The 19,417-nt window shown below is 61.4% G+C and overlaps 5 protein-coding genes across 9 annotated transcripts; 3 read left to right on the top strand and 2 right to left on the bottom strand.

Moving 5' to 3' along the window:
• The first annotated feature begins 10 nt into the window (after nucleotides 1-10).
• Nucleotides 11-7,856, top strand: FBXW9 (F-box and WD repeat domain containing 9). Of its 2 annotated transcripts, none has more exons than XM_044751879.2 (10): nucleotides 11-510; nucleotides 1,670-1,809; nucleotides 1,887-2,015; nucleotides 2,889-3,001; nucleotides 3,084-3,175; nucleotides 4,022-4,170; nucleotides 4,251-4,364; nucleotides 4,493-4,582; nucleotides 4,668-4,733; nucleotides 7,613-7,856. In XM_044751879.2, exons 1-10 carry the CDS (start codon nucleotides 102-104, stop codon nucleotides 7,715-7,717), a joined length of 1,407 nt encoding a protein of 468 aa, XP_044607814.1. In that variant the 5' UTR covers nucleotides 11-101; the 3' UTR covers nucleotides 7,718-7,856. The 2 variants fall into 2 exon arrangements, with proteins under 2 accessions (XP_044607814.1, XP_014689994.1); XM_014834508.3 differs by lacking the exon at nucleotides 7,613-7,856 and adding an exon at nucleotides 4,807-5,175 and having other exon boundaries at nucleotides 13-510.
• Nucleotides 5,737-10,307, bottom strand: GNG14 (G protein subunit gamma 14). Of its 2 annotated transcripts, none has more exons than XM_044751897.2 (3): nucleotides 9,887-10,013; nucleotides 6,027-6,119; nucleotides 5,737-5,946 (listed from the first exon to the last, which is right to left on the bottom strand). In XM_044751897.2, exons 2-3 carry the CDS (start codon nucleotides 6,117-6,119, stop codon nucleotides 5,821-5,823), a joined length of 219 nt encoding a protein of 72 aa, XP_044607832.1. In that variant the 5' UTR covers nucleotides 9,887-10,013; the 3' UTR covers nucleotides 5,737-5,820. The 2 variants fall into 2 exon arrangements, with proteins under 2 accessions (XP_044607832.1, XP_014690002.1); XM_014834516.3 differs by having other exon boundaries at nucleotides 5,742-5,946; nucleotides 9,960-10,307.
• A 223-nt stretch (nucleotides 10,308-10,530) lies between these two features.
• On the top strand, nucleotides 10,531-14,002 carry DHPS (deoxyhypusine synthase). Of its 2 annotated transcripts, none has more exons than XM_070491457.1 (9): nucleotides 10,531-10,737; nucleotides 11,327-11,491; nucleotides 11,729-11,850; nucleotides 11,932-12,028; nucleotides 12,110-12,196; nucleotides 12,477-12,582; nucleotides 12,662-12,765; nucleotides 13,656-13,717; nucleotides 13,799-14,002. In XM_070491457.1, the coding sequence occupies exons 1-9, from the start codon at nucleotides 10,531-10,533 to the stop codon at nucleotides 13,980-13,982; spliced, it is 1,134 nt and encodes a 377-aa protein (XP_070347558.1). In that variant the 3' UTR covers nucleotides 13,983-14,002. The 2 variants fall into 2 exon arrangements, with proteins under 2 accessions (XP_070347558.1, XP_014689995.1); XM_014834509.3 differs by having other exon boundaries at nucleotides 13,592-13,717.
• A 46-nt stretch (nucleotides 14,003-14,048) lies between these two features.
• Nucleotides 14,049-17,693, bottom strand: WDR83 (WD repeat domain 83). 2 transcript variants are annotated; one of them, XM_044751885.2, is made up of 10 exons: nucleotides 17,554-17,693; nucleotides 17,354-17,474; nucleotides 17,171-17,276; nucleotides 16,867-16,915; nucleotides 16,656-16,782; nucleotides 15,701-15,768; nucleotides 15,496-15,604; nucleotides 15,294-15,408; nucleotides 14,567-14,656; nucleotides 14,059-14,198 (listed from the first exon to the last, which is right to left on the bottom strand). In XM_044751885.2, exons 1-9 carry the CDS (start codon nucleotides 17,654-17,656, stop codon nucleotides 14,573-14,575), a joined length of 882 nt encoding a protein of 293 aa, XP_044607820.1. In that variant the 5' UTR covers nucleotides 17,657-17,693; the 3' UTR covers nucleotides 14,059-14,198; nucleotides 14,567-14,572. The 2 variants fall into 2 exon arrangements, with proteins under 2 accessions (XP_014689997.1, XP_044607820.1); XM_014834511.3 differs by lacking the exon at nucleotides 14,567-14,656 and having other exon boundaries at nucleotides 14,049-14,198.
• Nucleotides 17,694-17,914: 221 nt separating this feature from the next.
• Nucleotides 17,915-19,399, top strand: WDR83OS (WD repeat domain 83 opposite strand). Its single transcript, XM_014834515.3, has 4 exons — nucleotides 17,915-18,082; nucleotides 18,197-18,302; nucleotides 18,813-18,910; nucleotides 19,004-19,399. The coding sequence occupies exons 1-4, from the start codon at nucleotides 18,033-18,035 to the stop codon at nucleotides 19,068-19,070; spliced, it is 321 nt and encodes a 106-aa protein (XP_014690001.1). The 5' UTR covers nucleotides 17,915-18,032; the 3' UTR covers nucleotides 19,071-19,399.
• Nucleotides 19,400-19,417: the final 18 nt, after the last annotated feature.

Here is a 19,417-nt window from a genome sequence, read left to right as displayed (position 1 = left end):
ACGTCATCAGGAGGCGCCGGAAGTGCCCCCGCGCTGCCTAGGAGACAGGACGCGCGGCCCGCAGCTGACGGGGCCGGGCCGGCCGCGCCCACTCGGTCGCCATGGAGCTGCCCCCGGGGCCGCGCGACGATCCCCGCGCCTGGGACGATGACTCGGACCCGGAGCCGGAGCCCGATCCCGACGCGCAGGCCGAGGCTTATGTGGCCCGCGTACTCAGCCCGCCGAAACTCGGGCTGGCGCCCCCGCGCGCCCCTCCGCTGCCCGCGCCCGCCACGTCCCCTGGCGCCCTGGAGCCGCGGGCTGCGTCCAAGGGCCCGACCGTGGGCGCCCCGGGCCTGCTGAGCCTGCCCCCGGAGCTGCTGCTCGAGATCTGCGCCTACCTGGACGCGCGCCTCGTGCTCCACGTCCTGCCGCGCGTGTGCCACGCGCTGCGCGACCTCGTGCGTGACCAGGTCACCTGGAGGCTACGCGCGCAGCGCCGCGTACGCGCGGCCTACCCAGTGGTGGAAGGTGCGCACGCCCGGGGAGGTCAGGCTTGGGGCGAGGGAGAGGGCACTTGGGGTGTTGTGAGCACAGCTCCTGGAGCAGGCTTCCTGGCTCGGGTGGAAGCTAAGGTGGTTACTGGTGATGTCAAAGCCCCTGACCTCTGGGTGGACCATGAGGCAGACACGGGGGTCCTGAGGCTGTGGAAATCTACCTGGGGAGCTAGGGTCCCTGAAGTGAGGAGCTAAGGAGCCCCATGGGTCCCATGGTACCATGGCCCTGACTCCTGGCTGGGGGTTGACACAGGGCCGTGAGGTTTCAGGTTATCAAAATCTGCTTGGGCTCGGGGTAAGCCCAAGAATCTTCAGGTTCTGAGTCTAGATGTTGAGGCAGCAGCTACTGATGCCAAAGCCCCTCAGCCCTAGAGTCTTGACCTAGGTGGGGATGAGGCAAGGACTCGAGCCAGAGCCTGCAACCCTTGAACCCAAGCTAGGATTTCGAGGTTGGGATCCCCTTATACCAGCAGTCACAGAACCTCAAGCCCAGTCTATCCTGGGATTCAGTGCAGGGGCTGGTGGTCATTTCCCCTGCCCCTGGGGCATTGGTCCCTGGGGGACGAGACAGCTTAGTGACCTTGAATTGATCAGACTCTCCCAAACAGCTTGATAAACGGATACTTGGGCCCCATCCAGTCCACTGAGTCTCTGCACCAGGGCTTGGCATTTGCGTCTTGACAAGGCTCCCCATTTACAGATAGTAGTTTGAGAAATGCTTCCCTGGGCCTGGTTCAGACGGTTATGGCAGGAAGTCCTGGCTGTTGTGCCCAGCCTGAGGGTTGAGGGGCTGAAGTCGGACCTCAGTGAGGGGTGAGGCAAAACCTGAATGTCCTGAGGCTGCTATCCTCCAGGCCTGGGTTAGGGGGTGAGGCCTGGAAGGTGGTTCTCGGCTCGAGTTCCCTAATTTGTGGAAAGTGAGGTGAGGAGTTCTAGACCTGCCTGGAAGGTGAGTGGACTGGTGGTCCCAACGCCAGAGCCTGGGCCTCCTTGGGGTGGGGTGAGGGATCCAGGTGGGGTTCTCTCTCAGTCTGATGCTGGTTGGGCTTCCTGGAAGCCAGGGGTGGGCTTGGACAGCTAGTGTGGGCAGCAGGGTTCCTGCCCACTGGGGACCCTGCTCCTGGTGCCCACAGAGGAGGACTTTGACTGGCCGGCAGCCTGCATTGAGCTGGAGCAGCACCTGTCACGCTGGGCGGAGGACGGACGCTGGGCCGAGTACTTCTGCCTGGCCGATGGGCACTTTGCTTCCATCGACTCGGTGCTGCTGCTTCAGGTGAGGCAGGAGTCGGTGGGGGTCAGGTAGGGGTGGGCTAGGGTGACCCTGACCACATCACCTCACTCCCCTCTCAGGGTGGGACGCTCTGTCTGTCAGGCTCCCGAGATCGCAATGTCAACCTGTGGGACCTGCGGCAGCTGGGGGTGGAGCCCAGCCGGGTTCTGGTCAAGGCCCTGGGCACCCAGAGGAACAGCACCCACAAGGTGAGGGGGAGGAGGCGTGAGGCTTCCTCAACTGAACTCTGGCTCTGCTATTGTTAGTGTGACTCTGGGTGAGCTGTATGACTTCTCTGGGCCTCAGTGTCTACTTCTGTCCATGGGTCAGAAGTCAGTTAGGATGAGGATGAAGAAGATGAATATGCCTTATGAGCTTTGCTCAGGCTCGGGTACACAGTCGGTGCTCAATAGTTGTTAGCTATACCTTGAGAGGCCCAGGGCAGGGCAGTTATGAGGCTGCCCCTGGGGATCAGACAGCTCTGAGTGTGATGTCATCTCGTGAGAAGTGGCTGTGGAGGGGCACCTCCACCAGTCATCGAGGTGGTCTAGGCTGGGGGCCAAGAGCTGGGTCTTGGCACCGGGCCACTGGGTTCAAATCCCCACTCTGCTACTTCTTGGCTGTGTGACCTTGGGCAAGAGGCTCAATCTCTCTGTGCCCCAGTTTCCTCCTTTGTAGAACGGGGCACGTTACAGTATCCTCCTCAGAGGGTCTGGTGAGGAGTAAGACAGCCACCAGCCAGTGCTCTGTGCACGGTAGCTCCGGAGATAGGGACTGTGTCTGTGCCCATTTTCCCAGTGAAGAGACTGAAGGACCGTTCTCGGTGGGCCCGGCCACAGGGTGGAGGCCCCTTCCGCACCACCGTGCCCTGTGGCCTCGCAGCGCCGCTGCTGCTGAGTCTCCCTCCACAGCCTGACCTTGGGATGCTCCTGGGCGGGCTCCGCAGTCAGACAGACCCGCAGACCTCAGCTCCAGTCTCCGCTCGCACCCACCGCTCTGGGTTCTTGGGCCAGTTGTCTCCCTGCTCTGATCCGCAGTTTTGTCTGTGAGGTGGGGACAATCACACGGGTCCGCTCCTGCAGGGCTGGGTGTGGTCGCTGGCAGCGCTGGACCACCGCGTGTGCTCCGGTTCCTGGGACAGCACGGTGAAGCTCTGGGACATGGCAGCCGATGGGCAGCAGTTCGGCGAGATAAAGTGTGAGGGGTCCTGGGGAGGGGGCCTGGGGGTCAGGGCCCTGCCTGGCCCCACCCGCAGCCCCATGTCCATGTGTCTCCAGGGGCAAGGCAGCTGTGCTGTGCCTGTCCTACCGGCCTGACATCCTGGTGACTGGCACCTATGACAAGAAGGTGACAGTCTACGACCCCAGAGGTGGGCCGGGGGCCCTAACTGGGGAGAGCAGGGCTGCCTGGGGTGTCCAGGGTCTTGCTGGGGAAGGACACACTTGGGCATCACAGCCTGGCTGGCATGACATCACATAGGCAGATGCTCACCACTCTGAGTGGCCTGTGCTGTGCCGGGGGACACAAAGGCACCTGGTGGGGGAGGGGGTTCCAGAGGAAGCCCTGTCTCCACCCGGGGTGGGGCAAAGGACTGGAGGGCTCCCCAAGAGGGGCTTCTGAGCCTGAGTCCTGTGGGAGGCAGGACATCTCCCAAGAATCCTGGCTCCCCAACTTCCTAGCTGTGTGACCCCAGTCAAGCTTGAACCTCAGTTTCTCCATGTGTAAAATCCGGATAATAACCACCCCAGCCCCAGACGGTTAATGGGAGGAGCTGTTAATAAGAACATTGTGGATTAAAGAAGTCCCTTTACATAAAATGCCTAGAATGAGCACTGCCCGGCACAGGAGCCTGTTCCGTTATTTGTTTATTCGTTCTTATTTTAACTGAAGGGCCAGCGTGCCTTTTCCAGGCACAGCCGGAGCGGGGGTCGGGGCAGGCTGGGGTCGGCCTGCAGGAGGGGGCGGCTCATGCTGGGACTTGCTGTCCGCTCTGTACTGAGAGCAGACGGGCCTGGAGGAGGGAGATGGGGGCAGGGGCCTGGGGGCCCTGGATCCAGCTGAGGCGGGAGAAGAGGGACAGGGTCACCTGCGGGAGGGGCGTGGGAGCAGACCGAGGGTTTTGGTGGGGAGGACGGAGGCCCAGGATCCTCAGGTGGCCCGGGGGCCTCCGAGGGGCTCTGATGTCCCTCTCCTCCCCGGCCTGTCACCCACGAAGTCGGCCCGGCCCTGCTGAAGAGCCGGCGGCTGCATTCGAGCGCAGTGCTGGCCGTGCTGGCCGACGACCGGCATATCATCTCTGGCAGCGAGGACCACACGCTTGTGGTGTTCGACCGCCGGGCAAACAGTGTCCTGCAGCGGCTGCAGGTGGGCCCTCCCCGGGGGCCTGGAGGGACCAGGGCTGGGCGCAGCCTGACCTGGCCTGAGCTGCTCTGTCCCTCCCACAGCTGGACTCCTACCTGCTCTGCATGTCCTACCAGGAGCCCCAGCTCTGGGCAGGCGACAACCAGGGCCTGCTGCATGTCTTTGCCAACCGCAACGGCTGCTTCCAGCTCGTCCGGGTCTGCCAAGGCCCTTGCCCCTGCCCAGCCCTCCCGGGCCTCCTCCACATGGCTTGACCCTCGGGGGGCGGTGGGGGACTGGCCCTGGGAGAGCCACGCCTGAGTGTAACCTGTCTTCCCTCCTGCAGTCCTTTGACGTGGGCCACAGGTCCCAGATCACAGGGATCAAGCACTCGCTGGGGTCCTTGTACACCACGTCCACCGACAAGACCATCCGGGTGAGGCCCAGACACTCCCCCTCCCTCTGCCATTGCCACCAGCCAGGGCCACAGCTCTTAACCTTTGCCTGTTGCCCCTCACCAGGTGCACGTGCCCACAGACCCACCCAGGACCATCTGCATCCGAAACCACCACAATGTGCTGAATGGGGTAAGACCTGGCCCCTTGCACCCTGCCCAGCTGCCGCGAGCACTGCTGACACCTCTTGTCCCTGCCCGCCCAGATCTGTGCCGAGGGCAACCTGGTGGTGGCCGCCTCCGGGGGCCTGTCGCTGGAGGTCTGGAGGCTGCAGGCCTGAGCAGGCTGACGTGGATGTGGATGTGCTGGCCGGCAGGCTGGGCCGCGGCCTCTCTTCTTGGGGACCTTCCCCTACGCTGGTGCTGTCTCTGCCCTGCCCTGCAGGCCGAGGGCACGAGGAGCCCCGGGCCATGGTTGGCAGGGTCCCTGGGCTGGGCCTTGGGCCGGGGGAGGTGAGGTTGGTGTTTCGGCCCCCCCAGGGGCCTGCTCCCCACCCTCGGGCCCCGTTATCGTTGTGATTTGGATGCTCGCTCTCCCTTGAGAGTGAAGGAGAAATAAACCTGACGTCCTGGTGCTCCAGCCTGGAGGCTGAGCCTGGCTCCCCCAGGGCTCTTTCTGTGTCTCCCGGGGCTGGGACCGGGTGTGCGTGTCTGCAAGAAGGTGCATGAAGCCTCAGCGATGGCCGCTGCCGAGTGTGCCCGGGTGCACACACACCTGCCCCAAGGCCTTTCCAGGATCGTGTGTGTTTGTGTGGCCCTGGGAGGGCGGGCCTGGCGTGTGTGATGTTCCGGTCACCCTGTCTGTCTACGTCCACATGCGCTCTTGAGGAAGAGGGAGACTCTGGAGGGTGTGGGCGCCTGTCTGTGTGGTGGCCCCTCTGTGTGTGTGTGTGTGTATGTGTGTGTCATGTGCTGGTGTGGAGATGGGGACTCTAACCCTGGATGTGCGTGTGAGGTGGGAGAGGGGTCTGCTCAGGCCACCCTGCAGGTGCGGTGCCAGGGAGGGGCCAGGAAGGCGCATGCTCTTCCATCCAGGGTGCTCGTGTGTGCACGTGCACGCCACAGTGGCTGGGACCCTGGAGTGGGCAGGGGAGGGAGGGCCAGCGTGACCCCTGCCAGCCCGAAGCCCCCTTTTGCCCCCATCTCAGTCCGCCAAGCCACGCACTGAGGGTCATTCACTTCATGTTTATTGACGCCCCCTGGGTTGTTGGGCCACTGGGTCATAGGATGGCGCAGGGCTTCTTCTCCTTGAAGGGGTTGGTGGCAGCCGGGATGCCCACGAGGAAGGGGTCACTCTTGGCTTGCTCCATGCAGAACTGCAGCAGGTCGGTGGCTGCCTTGGAGACCTGCAGGTCAGCCTGGTCAGCCAGACCCGAGCTGTCGCCTGCCCCCCTGCCCGACATGCCCCCCGTCCCCCGGCCCTCACCTTGACGCGGTCGATGCCGGCCTCCATCCGCAGCTGTTCCACAGCCTGGCGGGCCTGCCCAATGTCGCTGCCAATGGCCACCTTGCTGGACATCTAGGGGAGGGTGAGCAGGGCTGTAGGCGGCAGGCTCACCTCCAGACCCGGAGCCCTAGGGCCGCCTGAGAGTCCCCGCACCTCCTCCTGTGTCCCCTGGGGACGGGGGGATGAGGGTGGCTGCTCCCCAACCCCAGTCAGGACCACGTACCTCAGCTGAGGACTCTGGCTGACTGCTGGGTGCTCAGTCCTCCTCCAGCGCCCTGCTCTAGCTCCCTCCCCTACCGGCCTGGCCTCTCCAACCGCACCCCCCCCACCCCCCTGCAGAGACTTTGAAGCCGGGACGCTCGTGGAGTGAAATGTCACCAGTGGCAGCAGCAGCAGCTGCCTCAGCCAAGGGGGTCTCCACCCCAGGAGGCCTGGCGGCTGTCCTGGTGTCACGTGCCACCCTGGCCAGGGCAGTGTGGCGCCTGGCCTCTCACTGACCTGCTTGGTCCCCTGCTAACCAGCCCCACCATTCCTCCTTTGCCAGCCTCTGTCCACCCCCCAGCATGCAGAGTGTATCCCGCCTTGGGCACAGCCCTGCCTCTCCCCTCGCCACCCTGGGATCTCATCCGCAGATGGCCCATCCACTCGCTTATGCTCATGGCCTCTGCCCCTCCCAGCCCCGTCCCTGACCTCAGACCCAGTCGAGAACCCTCCTCCCTCCTTGGTCCATCACACTCCTGTCTCGGGCCACTAAAGCTGGACTCCGGATGATGTTCTGCCCCAAATACGCCACCATCCACCCAACTGCCCTGGAGTGACTCTCTGCTCCCTCCTTCCTCTCTCCGCTATCCCCACATCTAATCTTTTCTCAAGAGCCATCAAGGGAAACCAGACTTTTGGTGGTGAACACGATGCAGTCTATACAGAAGCTGAAATGTAATAACATATACCTGAAATTTCCATAATGTTCTAAACCACTGTGACCTCAGTAAAAAAAAAAAAAAAAAAAAAAAAAGAGCCGTCAGATCAACCTTCAAATCAGGCTCTCAAGCTGACCACTTCTCCCCACCTGCTAGGGCCCCCCGGGCCGCGCCCATCTCCGCTCGCTGGACCAGTGCAGTCGCCTCCGCCCTGGCCTCCCCTGCCCTGCCCGCCCCTCCCCGTTCTCCTCCACGCAGCCAGCGGGGTCTGTTAGAAAATAAATCACATTACGACATGGATGCACCTTGCGGACACTGTGTGCAGTGAAATAAGCCAGACACAAAAGGACAGATAATGTTCCAGTCCACTTATATGAGGGCCCTCGAGGAGTCAAGTTCACAGTGACAGTAGAATGGCGGGCGCCGGGGTAGGGGAATGAGACATTAACGTTGTTGGCGACACAGTTTCTGTCTGGGGTGATGAAGAAGTTCTGTGGATGGATGACGGTGACAGGTGCACAACATTGTGAACTTTTTTTTTTTTTGAGGAAGATTAGCCCTGAGCTAACTGCTGCCAATCCTCCTCTTCTTGCTGAGGAAGCCTGGCCCTGAGCTAACATCCGTGCCCATCTTCCTCTACTTTAGAGGTGGGACGCCCACCACAGCAAGGCGTGCCAAGCGATGCCATGTCCACACCCGGGATCTGAACCGGCGAACCCCGGGCCGTCGAAGCGGAATCTGCGAACATAACTGCTGCGCCACTGGGCTGGGCTCATTGTGAATGTTCTTCATACCACTGAACTGCACACTTCAAAATGGTTCTGGTGGTGAATTTTATGTTATGTCCATTTTGCCACAATAAAAAAAATAGGAAGAAAAATAAAGGAGAGTCTCTCAGTCCCTTTTTAAAACTCTCCAGTGGTCTCCCAGCCACTTAGAATAAAGCCGACCTGGCCCGGTGGCACAGCGGTTAAGTTCGCACGTTCCACTTCCTGGTGGCCCAGGGTTTGCAGGTTGAGATCCCGGGTGCGGGCATGGCACCGCTGAGCAAGCCATGCTGTGGCAGGTGTCCCACATATAAAGTAGAGGAAGATGGGCACAGATGTTAGCTCAGGGCCAGCCTTCCTCAGCAAAAAGAGGAGGATTGGCAGTAGTTAGCTCAGGGCTGATCTTCCTCAAAATAAAAAAAAAAGAATAAAGCCCACCCTCCTTTCTACAGCTGTGGGGTCCTGTGTGGTCTGGCACCTTCTGCCTGCTCTCATTTCATTTCTTTTTCTTTTCTTTTCTTTTCTTTTTTTTTTGAGGAAGATTAGCCCTGAGCTAACATCTGCTGCCAATCCTCCTCTTTTTGCTGAGGAAGACTGGTCCTGAGCTAACATCCATGCCCATCTTCCTCTACTTTATACATGTGATGCCTGCCACAGCATGGCTTACCAAGCAGTGCATAGGTCCACACCCAGGATCTGAACCAGTGAACCCCAGGCTGCCGAAGCGGAACGTGCAAACTGAACCGCTGTGGCACTGGGCTGGCCCCTCTCAATTCATTTCTAATCAACCTGTCCCTCCTTCGTGCCTCCTGGATCACCCTGAGGCCCTAGTGTGCATTCATTCATTCATTCAGCATGTTTGCCAAGATTCCACACATGCAGGGCACTGCGGAGTAAAAGGAACAGCAGTGAAGCTGGACGTGGTCCTGCCCTCACGGGGCAGCCGTCCGTCAGGGCGGACAGACAACAGCAACACAGCTCCAGAAGTGCCGTGAGACAAGAAAAGCAAGGTAAGGGCGAGCGTGAGTGCTCAGGGCAGGCCTCCTGGAGGCGGTGACATTTGGACTGAGGCGCAGAGGAGGAGGAGAAGGAGCTGGGGAGCGGGGAGCGGGTGTTCCAGGCACAGAGAGCAGCAGGTGCCTGGTCCCTTGGTCAGGAAGCAGCCTGGTGGGTTCTAGGACAGTGAGGGGGCCTGTGAGCGAGGGCAAATGGCAGGAGATGAGGACAGGAAGGTCAGTGCCCTCGCAAGCCACAGTGAAGAGCCCGGATTCTACTCCCGGGGGCAGCCTCCCTTAGAGGGTTTTGACTAGGAGCCATGCATCTGATTTCTGTTCCACGAGCTCTCTGGCCAGCGCGGAGGCCATGAGGATGAAGACAAGCACCTGGACACAAATACAGACTCAGTATGTTGTACGCTGGAAACTAATGTTATGTCAATTCTATCTCAATTTTAAAAAGAGATTTAAAAAACATTTAGATTTGGGACCTATTTTGTAGGTAGAACTTGGCGGATGTGCTGAGGGAGGGGTGTGGGGTGTAGAAGGGGAGACATCAAGCTCAAGCCCCACTTTTTAGCCCAGTAGATGAGTGGAGGGAAGGGCGATCTGCTGAGACGTGAAGGCTCCGGGGAGAGCAGGGTTAGGTGGAGAGGGAACTGAGGTGGTGAGTTTCAAATCCAAGGGCTGACTGTCAAGGAGGATGTTCTGCTCCTCTAACTAAGTCGGCTCATTTCCAGCCTCAGGGCCTTTGCACTGGCTGCTGGCCCTATCTCTCCCAGTGGGAGATGGCGGGGGAATGGCCTCCCCCAGATCTTCACATATGGGGCCTTTCTTGGACATCCAGCCTTGGCTCAAATGTCACCTCCTTGGTGTCCTTCCCCAACCACCTGTCCCTCCATTCACCCCCACCCTAAAGGCTCTTGCATCATCCTGTTTAAATCCTGACTATCACTTACCACGGTTGTTAACTTTCTACTTCCCCAAATGGGGGCTCCAGCAGGGCAGGGTCCGCAGCTTGTTCACCACTAAACCTGCAGCACCCAGCACAGAGCCCAACGTACAGAACGGATGCCATAAATGTAGACTGAGTGATTAAAGGGGTCCCCTGTGGAGCAGACCCCGGGCACCATGGGGAGGATCCATGGGATACAGACCTCACCCTCCAGGATCTCAGTCTTGCTGGAGGGAAAGAGATGTCAGCCCTGGATCCCAGAGGAGGTCCCTTACCCAGAGGAAGGTCAGGGAAGGCTTCCCAGAGGAGGTGACAGCTGCCGGAAGAAGGAAGACCAGAGGGCTCTGCAGCATGTGGAGGCTCTGGAGACGCGAGGCACGAACAGGGGTCACGATCTCATTTGACAAGAGGCGCTCAGAGGCAGCAGCTGTCTGACACTGCCTGACGACTCCAATCCTGTCCAAGGGCGATGTCTAAGAAGCCATCCTCTCTCCCGGAGGTGACAAAAACCAACGGGCAAGCGCCGCGCAACACGGTGGGTCGCCAGCAGGCGGCAGTAAGAGTAGGAATCGTCATGCATCTGAGGCTGAGGACACGCGAAACAGGGAACAACGGCTCCTCGCGGCCTCCGTAGTACGGACCGCGCGCGCAAAGATGGCCGCGCCCCGGGCCGCGGGTGTCAAGAGGGTCATGTGACTGGGCAACTTCCGATCTTTCCCCTCCGGTTTTCCCGAGCACGACTTCCTGCGCTCTCGTAGAGAAGGGCGTGCCGGGGCTTAGTGCCTTTCAAGGCCGCCGGAGGCCTGGCCTGGGGCGGCTCTGATCTGCGAGTGCGACCGCAGTAGCATGGAGGGTCCCCCGGAGGGGAAGGCGCCCGCGGCGGCGCTGGCCGCTGTGCTGAAGCACAGCTCGGCGTTGCCGTCCGAGAGCGCCCAGGTCCGGGGCTACGACTTCAACCGCGGCGTGGACTACCGCGCGCTGCTGCAGGCCTTCGGCACCACTGGCTTCCAGGCCACCAACTTCGGGCGCGCAGTGCAGCAAGTCAACGCCATGGTGAGACCCGGGGCGGGACTGCCTGGCTTGGGGGCGTGGCCTCCAGTAGCACCAATGCAGTGCTTGGAGGGGGCGGAGCTTCCCGGAAGGAGGCGTGCCCGTCGTTGGGCGGTCCAATAGCTGGAGAGGGGCGGGGTCTATCCTGGGCGGGAGTTTCTGTGCTGGGAAGGGCAGTCCCCCCAAGTAGCGATATCCTAGTATGCGGGGGTGGGCTGGGGCTTGATTCTAGCATCGGGCAGATTTCAGGCAAAGTGTGAAAGGGTTCTGGAGTGGAGGGAGCCTGGGGCAGGACTGTGCAGTTGAGGGAGGAGTTGAGGGAGGAGCCTGACTTGGGTTTGCTCTTCCCAGTGGGAAAGGGGGCGGGGTCTGCAAAGGTGATGCTCTCCGAGTCCTGAAACCGGGCAAAGCCTGAGCTTGTGCCCTGAGATTCGGGCTGTGATCGAGGCGGAACCTCCACAGGGGGTGTTCGTTCCCTGGTTCCGGGCAGAAGTGGTCCCGTATCCCAGAGTGGGCAGCGCTTGGGAGCAGAATCTGATTCTGAAACTCGCCTGGGGATTTTGGCGTTCACTCGACCTGCTCTTACACCTAGATAGAGAAGAAGCTGGAGCCGCTGTCACAGGATGAGGACCAGCATGCAGACCTGACCCAGAGCCGCCGCCCACTCACCGGCTGCACCATTTTCCTGGGCTACACGTCTAACCTCATCAGTTCTGGCATCCGTGAGACCATCCGTTACCTCGTGCAGCACAACATGGTAGGGACCGGTGGGGCTCTGGCCTTGGCCTCTTCTGGGTCTTAATGGGCAATAAGATTGGTCATTTAAGTGAAATAGAGAGATATGGGTCAGTTTTAAGCAGAGGGACAGGATGGAGTTTTGCTTTGCAGCAGACCGCCCCCCAAAGGTCACTGGAGGGTTGGGAGTTAGGAGTCCTGCCCCAGATGAGGGCAGGGCTCCCCCTCCTGGGCCAACCTCGCTGCCTTGTGGCCGCAGGTGGACGTCTTAGTGACCACGGCCGGGGGCATCGAGGAGGATCTCATCAAGTGTCTGGCGCCCACGTACCTGGGCGAGTTCAGCCTCAGGGGGAAGGAGCTACGTGAGAACGGGATCAACAGGTAGGGGGCCCTGAGTGGTGCTGGGCAGGGGAGCTGGGCAGAGGGTCCCGGGACCTGATGCCCACATGCTTCTGTCCCCAGGATCGGAAACCTGCTGGTGCCCAATGACAATTACTGCAAGTTTGAGGACTGGCTGATGCCCATTCTGGACCAGATGGTGTTGGAGCAGAACACAGAGGTGGGGCGGGAGCAACCTGGGGGGCCGGTGTGGTGGGAGTCAGGGGAGGCACAGCTGGCTGAAGCTGATGTCCCCTTCTAGGGCGTGAAGTGGACGCCTTCCAAGATGATTGCCCGGCTCGGCAAGGAGATCAACAACCCAGAATCAGTGTATTACTGGGCCCAAAAGGTGAGGGGCTGGGTGGGGGTAAAGATGCCAGGCCTTGGCACGTGTTGTTTCGTCTTCACAGCCACATGGGGAGTCAGTACTAGTCTCATCATCCTCACTCTTAGATGAGGAACCTCAGACACAGAGAGGTTAGGCACTTTGTCTGAGGTCACACAGCTCTTGAGTGTGGTCCTGGTATCCTGGCTCTACTCCTAGACCACCTGGGAGCAGCTGGGGTGGGGACCAGGCTGCCGCCACAAGGCTCTGAACTCCAGTCCCTGTCTTGTCCTCCCTCCGCCAGAACCACATCCCCGTGTTGAGCCCAGCGCTCACAGATGGCTCCCTGGGCGACATGATCTTCTTCCATTCCTACAAGAACCCAGGCTTGGTCCTGGACATCGTTGAGGGTGAGGCGCTGGGGCCACAGAGGAGCAGGGGAGGAGGGCTGGCTGGGCCCAGAGACTGACCACAGCCTTCTTCCCCCAGACCTGCGGCTCATCAACACACAGGCCATCTTTGCCAAGCGCTCTGGCATGATCATCCTGGGTGGGGGCGTGGTCAAGCACCACATCGCCAACGCCAACCTCATGGTGAGCGGGGACACAGCGTGCGCCTGGTCCCCAGTGGGTGCAGCGCTTGGGCCGGCCTGCAGACGTGCCTGTGTGTTAGGTCCATGCCAGGTCTCCACGGGGAGACAGCCATGGACCAGACCGGCCAGGATCCCTGCCCTCCTGGGACTGAGGTTCCACTCGGGGAGACAGACAGTAAACAAGTGACATGCATGTGAGGTGGCGGGAACTGCTATGGAAAAAAGGAGGGACGATGAGCTGGCAGGAGAAAGGGGTGCTTTTGAAAAAAGGGAGGCCTTTCTGGGAAATGTGACCTGGGAGTGGAGGTTTTTGACAGGTGCCTCTCACAAGCCCTGTGATTATCTCGGGGACAAGTTCCCAGCAGAGGGAACAGCCAGTGCAAAAGCTTTGAGGTGCCCAAAGTCAGTCAAGGAACAGCCAAGGGACCAGTGGAGAGTGGGAGGAGGTCAGGCGGGAGGTGACAGGCAGGAGGTGACAGGCAGAATGTGGGGCCTTGAGGGCTACTCAGTTGCTCACAGGCCCTCCCTGGTGGCTGTGGGGGAAATAAATGGTGAGCCCATGGTGGGGAGAGGAGGCTAAGTTAGGAGGTCTGAAGATAGAGTTGGTGGCAGCTCCTGCTGAGCAGATGGGGGACGCTTGTTGCTATGCAGGAGGTGGGTCTGGGGCAGCACTGGCCACTGTCTGCCCAGCAACTGCCCAGTGTTGACATGGGGCCTCTCCCTTGGAGCGAGGGGCCGCCAAGGGCTTCCTGCATCCAGGACACAGCCCGCAGCATCCGGCTACATGGCCTGTTTGTGTCTGTCTGGGGCCCCGGCCCTCCCCACAGCGGAATGGGGCCGACTACGCTGTCTACATCAACACGGCCCAGGAGTTTGATGGCTCTGACTCAGGTGCCCGGCCGGACGAAGCGGTCTCCTGGGGCAAGATCCGGGTGGACGCACAGCCCGTCAAGGTGAGAGCCACGGGGGCTGGGGCACAGGGCCTCCCGGCCTGTAGTCCGGGGTCCCACGGCTCACCCCTGTCCCCTCTGCAGGTCTATGCCGATGCCTCCCTGGTTTTTCCCCTGCTCGTGGCTGAGACCTTTGCCCAGAAGGCAGATGCCTTCATGCCTGAGAAGAACGAGGACTGAATGGTTGCTGTGCCAGGGAGGCCCCCCCAGTCTATTTATTAGTTTGCAGCCCCAGCCCCTCCCCCATTCCTTGGTCCGAAGTGTCTAGAATAAATGGGCTCAGCGGTTCTCCTGAGTCTGTGTCTATCTCCGCGGTCAGGGCGGGTCCCTGGCTTCAGCCTGGGCCATCCTCTGCCTCATAGGCCTCTTCCCGCCAGCACTGGACGCTGCCCCCCATGGCGGTCAGCAGGCAGGGCTCCGTGGGGTGGTAGGCCAGTGACTGGACCACGCCTGGGCCCACAGGCAGGGCCAGCGCCAGGGCACCCTGTGGGGCAACAGAGTGGGGAGCAGTTATCAATGCGTCCCCTCTCTCTGACCTTCAGCCACCTCCCAGACACTGCGAACCTCATCTGCCTCCCTGCACCCCTCAGTCGCTCCATCCGTCCAGGGGCTCAGGCCAGCATCTCAGGAGTCCCTCTCTCTCACCTCACATCCCTTTATCAGCAGGTCCTCTCCGTTCTGCCTTTCGACTGGGTCCAGAGACCCCGGTTCTCTGCCCCTCAGGCTGCCCCCCTGCTCCAATCCGTCATGTCTTGCTCCCAGCTTCCCTCTCCCTTGGCGCATGGTACCTCCACCGGCCCACTCAACGCTCTCACTTCCCTCATCACCTTGCAGTCACAACTCAACACGTACGGTTCCTCAAGCAGCCGCGGTTCCTCTTTCCACCTCGAAACGTCCCTTCACGTGCCCTTCCTTCCAGGGTGACTTCCCATCTCCTGGACCCTCCAGAAGGAGGAGAACATGCACCCCTTCTTTGTTCCCAGAGCGAGCGAGAGCCGGCCCCTCGAGTCTCCAGGGTCCCCCAGTTCCCTCCATCTTCTTAAGGGGCCTACTCCCCCTGGCCCAGCCCCAGCGCCCAGGTCTCCTGCCCTGAGGCTCCCCCGCCCTGCCTCCACTAGGCCTGGCCAGTATGTTTCCAGCCTGACGCCGCCCAGGCTGGGACACATCAGGACAGGACTGGGGGCTGGAAAAGCATGGGGATGCTCTGAGGTAAGTGAGGTTTCCTGCAGGTGAGACCTGGGGTCAGAGGCTGGGCGCCCCCCCCCCCCCCCCCACTAGGGTCAGTCCCAAGTTGCTCAGCCTGGCCTTCATGGCCCTGCCTGCTCTGGATCCTGCTGCCACTGCTGCCATCCCAAAGCGCATCTATTTCCTCACCAACGCGTGCCTGCCACAGCTCCGAGCCTCCACGTACGCTGTTCCTTTGCCAGGAAAGCCCTTCCTGCCTCGTCCTCTCATCCACCCCTCCTTTTAAGCCCCTGGCTCTAACAGCACTCCCTTCTTCGGCCTGCGAGTGACGGAGGTAAGGACAGGGCGGGGACACGGCAGGCGCTCAGTGCAGAGTAGGGGTGGGGAAGCTCACCTCCACCAGGTCCCAGAAGAACACCTTCCCGTCCTCTGAGCAGCTGACCACATGTGTGTCGCGCTCACTCAGGCAGCAGTCCAGCTTGTATTCCCGGTTCTTATGGCCCGTGTACCTGGCGGGGAGTGAGTGGGACCAGTGGGTCTTGGGTCTCACCAGGAGTTGGGGCGCGGGGAGGGACCCCATGACCCTGAGCACTCACTCGCCCAGCAGCTCCCCCGTGTCTTTGTCTAGAAGCCGCAATGTGGAGTCCAGGCTGGACACCAGGGTGCACTGGCCGTCCCGGCTGAAGCAGGTGCAGGTGATGGGGCCTGGGGGGAGGGGAGGGGTGGGCAGACGGGTGAGGCTGGGGCCCCCTTTCCTGTCCCCACCTTCCCTGCCTGCCCCACAGCCCCGGCCACACTCACTGCCCACGTAGTCTGAGAAGAGCTGCCCCTTCCTCAGGTCATAGCGCCTCACCCGGCCGTCCACTGAGCTGCAGGAGAGGGTGGATGCGGCTGGAGTGGGGACTGGGGCCAGTAGGTCCATGGCTCCAGGTACCCTCTGACCCTGCCAGGGCCCCGAGGGCACAGCTGGGCCTGCCCTTCCTGTGCCCCCTTACTGTCATGCTCCAGCTCAGGGCTGGGCAGGGAAAATGCACGGAAGTGAATTCACGAGGGGAGTTCCAAGCCACTGGGTTCGAGACTCAGACCCAGGGCGGATCCCACTCCATCGGCTTCTGACATGTACTGAGCACCCTCTCCAGGCCGGACCCTGTGCGGGCGCTGGGAACACAGCCTCAACCCAGCCAGGAGCACGTTCTGCCAACATGGAGCCTCACCGACTGAGGGCAATCTAGGAAGGCCTCCCCGAGGAGGTGACATCTGCACTGGGACTTGAAGGAGGCGAAGGAGCCAACCATGTGCTGCCCCAGGGGAGATGTGTGGGAACAGGGCCAGCCACCAGGCTGAGCAGCCCGAACTCCCTCCGTGGTGGGAATGGCAGTCCCTCCAGTTGTGGCAACACTCAGGCGGCCCTGCATGGCAATTTTTGTTTGTTTGTGTCCTGCAGCTGGAATACCAACCCTGTGTGGGCAGAGAATTTTCCTTATTTCTCTGTCTTGTTCACTGCTGTATGCTCGTTGGCTAAAAAGTGGCTTGTGGGAGATGCTGGGATAGCCTGAGTGAGTAGCAGAAGGGCAGTCCCGGCAGAGGGAGCATATTTAATAGAAGCGACACCCAGAATAGATCAAAGCTGAGAGGTCAGCAAGGACCGACCATGTGGGGCCTTGGGAGCGGCGGTGAGGGAAGATTTTAATCTAAGCACAGAGGCAGCCATGGTCCCCAGTGGCGCCTGGGTAGGGCGGGTCCTGGCTCCACTCACCCTGCCAGGACCTCGTGGTCCGACACCTTCACGCTGGAGACGCCGTCCCTGGCTTCGTCCAGCGTCTGCACTGGCTCAGGCCTCCGAGAGCGGCAGTCCCAGCAGCGGATGCTGGAATCGATAGAGCCTAGGGGGGCCGGCAGGAAGGGGAGGTCGGATTTGGGGGGCAGGGGCGGCACCCCGGGACCCCCTGCCTTGGCCTCAGACTCACCGGACAGGATGACCGTGGCCTCTTCATTAAACTGCACCGTGTTCACCTTCTGAGAAACAGGAACTGCCACTCAGAGGAGGCTGGTCTTTGGAGGATGGGGACAAGGGCAGGGGTCCCAGTGCCGGTTAAGGCAAGGGCAGAGGCTAGGGGTTCGGAATGAAAGGTTTGGGGGCGAACTGCAAGGACGGGGCTTCGTGAATGCCGGGCCATGGGGGAAAGATCCGTGCACTGTAAAGGGGGGGTCCCTGTCACCTCCCACGCATAAAGCCGGGCCCTTCCGCCACCCACGCTCTCTTGCACTCACCCCCGCGTGGCCCCGGAACTTGCGCACGACCTGCCCCGACGCCACATCCCACAGCACCACCGCCTTGTCCCCGCCGCCGGAGCAGAGACTGCTGTTGTCAAAGGAGCTGGAGGGCGGCGGCGGGAGGGTCAGCGCCGCCCGCCGCCCCGGCCCGGCGCCCGCCGCAGCCCGGCCTCGGCTCACCCGGCCGCGTCCAGCACCTCGTAGCCGTGGCCGCTGTAGGTCCGCAGCAGCGTGCCCCGCAGCGGGTTCCACAGCTTCAGCGTCTTGTCGCCGCCGCACGTCAGGCAGTAGTTGCCATCCACTGGGGAACACCGGCCGGGGTTAGCGCGCCGCCGACCCCAGGGTGCGGGCGGCCCCGGAACGCGGAGGAGGGCGCTCACCATTGAACCGCACGGCTCGCACCGCCCCCTGCCCGCAGTCCAGCGTCTTCAGCCGCTTCTGCGGCAGCTCCGGGCCCCGCGGCTTCGGCTCAGGGAAAGCCATTGCTCCAGGACCCTGTCCTCGCCGCCTTCAATCCGTCTGTCTGGAGGTTGCCGAGCCCTCGGAACCCACGCTTGGGTGTAACCTTATTATTGTCCTCCGCGGTCTACTTCCGGCTTCCCACTTCCGGGTTCAAATTTTCCGCTTTTTCGAGTGTTAGGAGTATTGAAACCTGCTTCCAGCTTCTTTTCTCCACTTCCTATTTTTAGGGAACATTTTTGCCTCTTTTAATTTTCTGTCTTTTGGTTCCGGGGAGTCCTGGCCCCCGCCGCTAGGAACGGAAGTGCGAGCGCTGCGGGTGTTACTCTAAAAGCCACCCTCCGGCTCCACGCCGGAAGTTGCCCTCTCGCAACGGAAGAGGCGCGACCTCGGACTCGCTATGTCCACGAACAGTATGTCGGACCCACGGAGACCGAACAAAGTGCTGAGGTGAGGACCTCGGCGTCATGGGAACGGGCCTCGGGTTGTGGGTCGGGGCCCAGGGACGCGCCTGTCAACCCCAGGGGCGGGACTTGCACCCCTTGACCCTTGCGCTCGCTGCAGGTACAAGCCGCCGCCGAGCGAGTGTAACCCGGCCTTGGACGACCCGACGCCCGACTACATGAACCTGCTGGGCATGATCTTCAGTATGTGCGGCCTCATGCTCAAGGTGGGCGGGCCTGAGTGTCCCCCGGCGTAGCGCGGTCTGACCGCCGGGCCGAGGGACGGGCTCGGAAGGGGGCGGGGCCGGCGCCGAGGGGGCGGGGCCGAGTGATGCGGGACGGAGAAGGACCGAGCCTGGGGGCAGCCAGGGGTCCGGGTCAGGATGGGTAGGAGGGAGGTCGGCCTAAGGGTGGGGCCAGGCTTTAAAGCTGCTTGGAAGGGACTTGTGGAGAAAGGGTGGGGTCCTTAGCATGTTGGGGTATGTAAGAGGCTACTCGTCTTAGACGAGGGGACGTGGGGTTGTCAGAGACACAGGCCGGGGAGTAGATCCAGAAACCGGGTACCTGGAGTAAGCTCTGGGGGGATGGGATTGAGAGCCTCCGGGGAGGGGGGGCCGGGTCTGAGCTGCACCCGGTGGAATCAGTGGGTTGGAACCGGTGCCTGGGAATGCCGCCTGGGGAGGCTCATTGGCCTGCCCTCACTGAGCTAACTCACCCATCCGCCTGCTTTTCCCCAGCTGAAGTGGTGCGCTTGGGTCGCCGTCTACTGCTCCTTTATCAGCTTTGCCAACTCGCGGAGCTCTGAGGACACTAAGCAGATGATGAGTAGCTTCATGTGAGGCTGGGCCTAGAGGAGGAGGGGCTCCTGAGTGACGGGAGGGGGACCCAAGCCTGCCCATCCTGGACTGACACCTCTCTCTCGTCTCAGGCTGTCTATCTCTGCCGTGGTGATGTCGTATCTGCAGAACCCTCAGCCCATGACGCCCCCCTGGTGATGTCAGCCTTGAGGGGTTACATCCTGGACCCCTCCATCCAACTTCCCCCAGGCCTGGCCCTTGGCTGCTCAGCCTCCTGTCCTCAGCTGCTGTCCTGGGCTTCCCTGCGGAAGGCAGCCTCAGGTCCGCAGCTGGCTGGAGGGAGCCTGGCCCTTTCCCTGGGACCCCACTTCCACTGGGGCAGAGAGGGGATACCCTAGGCCCACCCCTCCTGCCTTCCTCTCCCACCCTGCCTGCTGCTGGAGGCGATGCTGTCCATGTTTCTAGACGTATCCACTCATTTTCTTGTTGAAACCAGTTAATAATAAAGTTTTGCATTTTGGCTGTTCTCTGTGACCTCTTTCCTT

Source organism: Equus asinus, chromosome 20 (assembly GCF_041296235.1).
Source record: "Equus asinus isolate D_3611 breed Donkey chromosome 20, EquAss-T2T_v2, whole genome shotgun sequence".
Classification (NCBI taxonomy): Eukaryota; Metazoa; Chordata; class Mammalia; order Perissodactyla; family Equidae; genus Equus; species Equus asinus.
The sequence above is the reverse complement of the archived record's forward strand: the minus strand, read 5'-3'. Positions and strand labels throughout refer to the sequence as shown.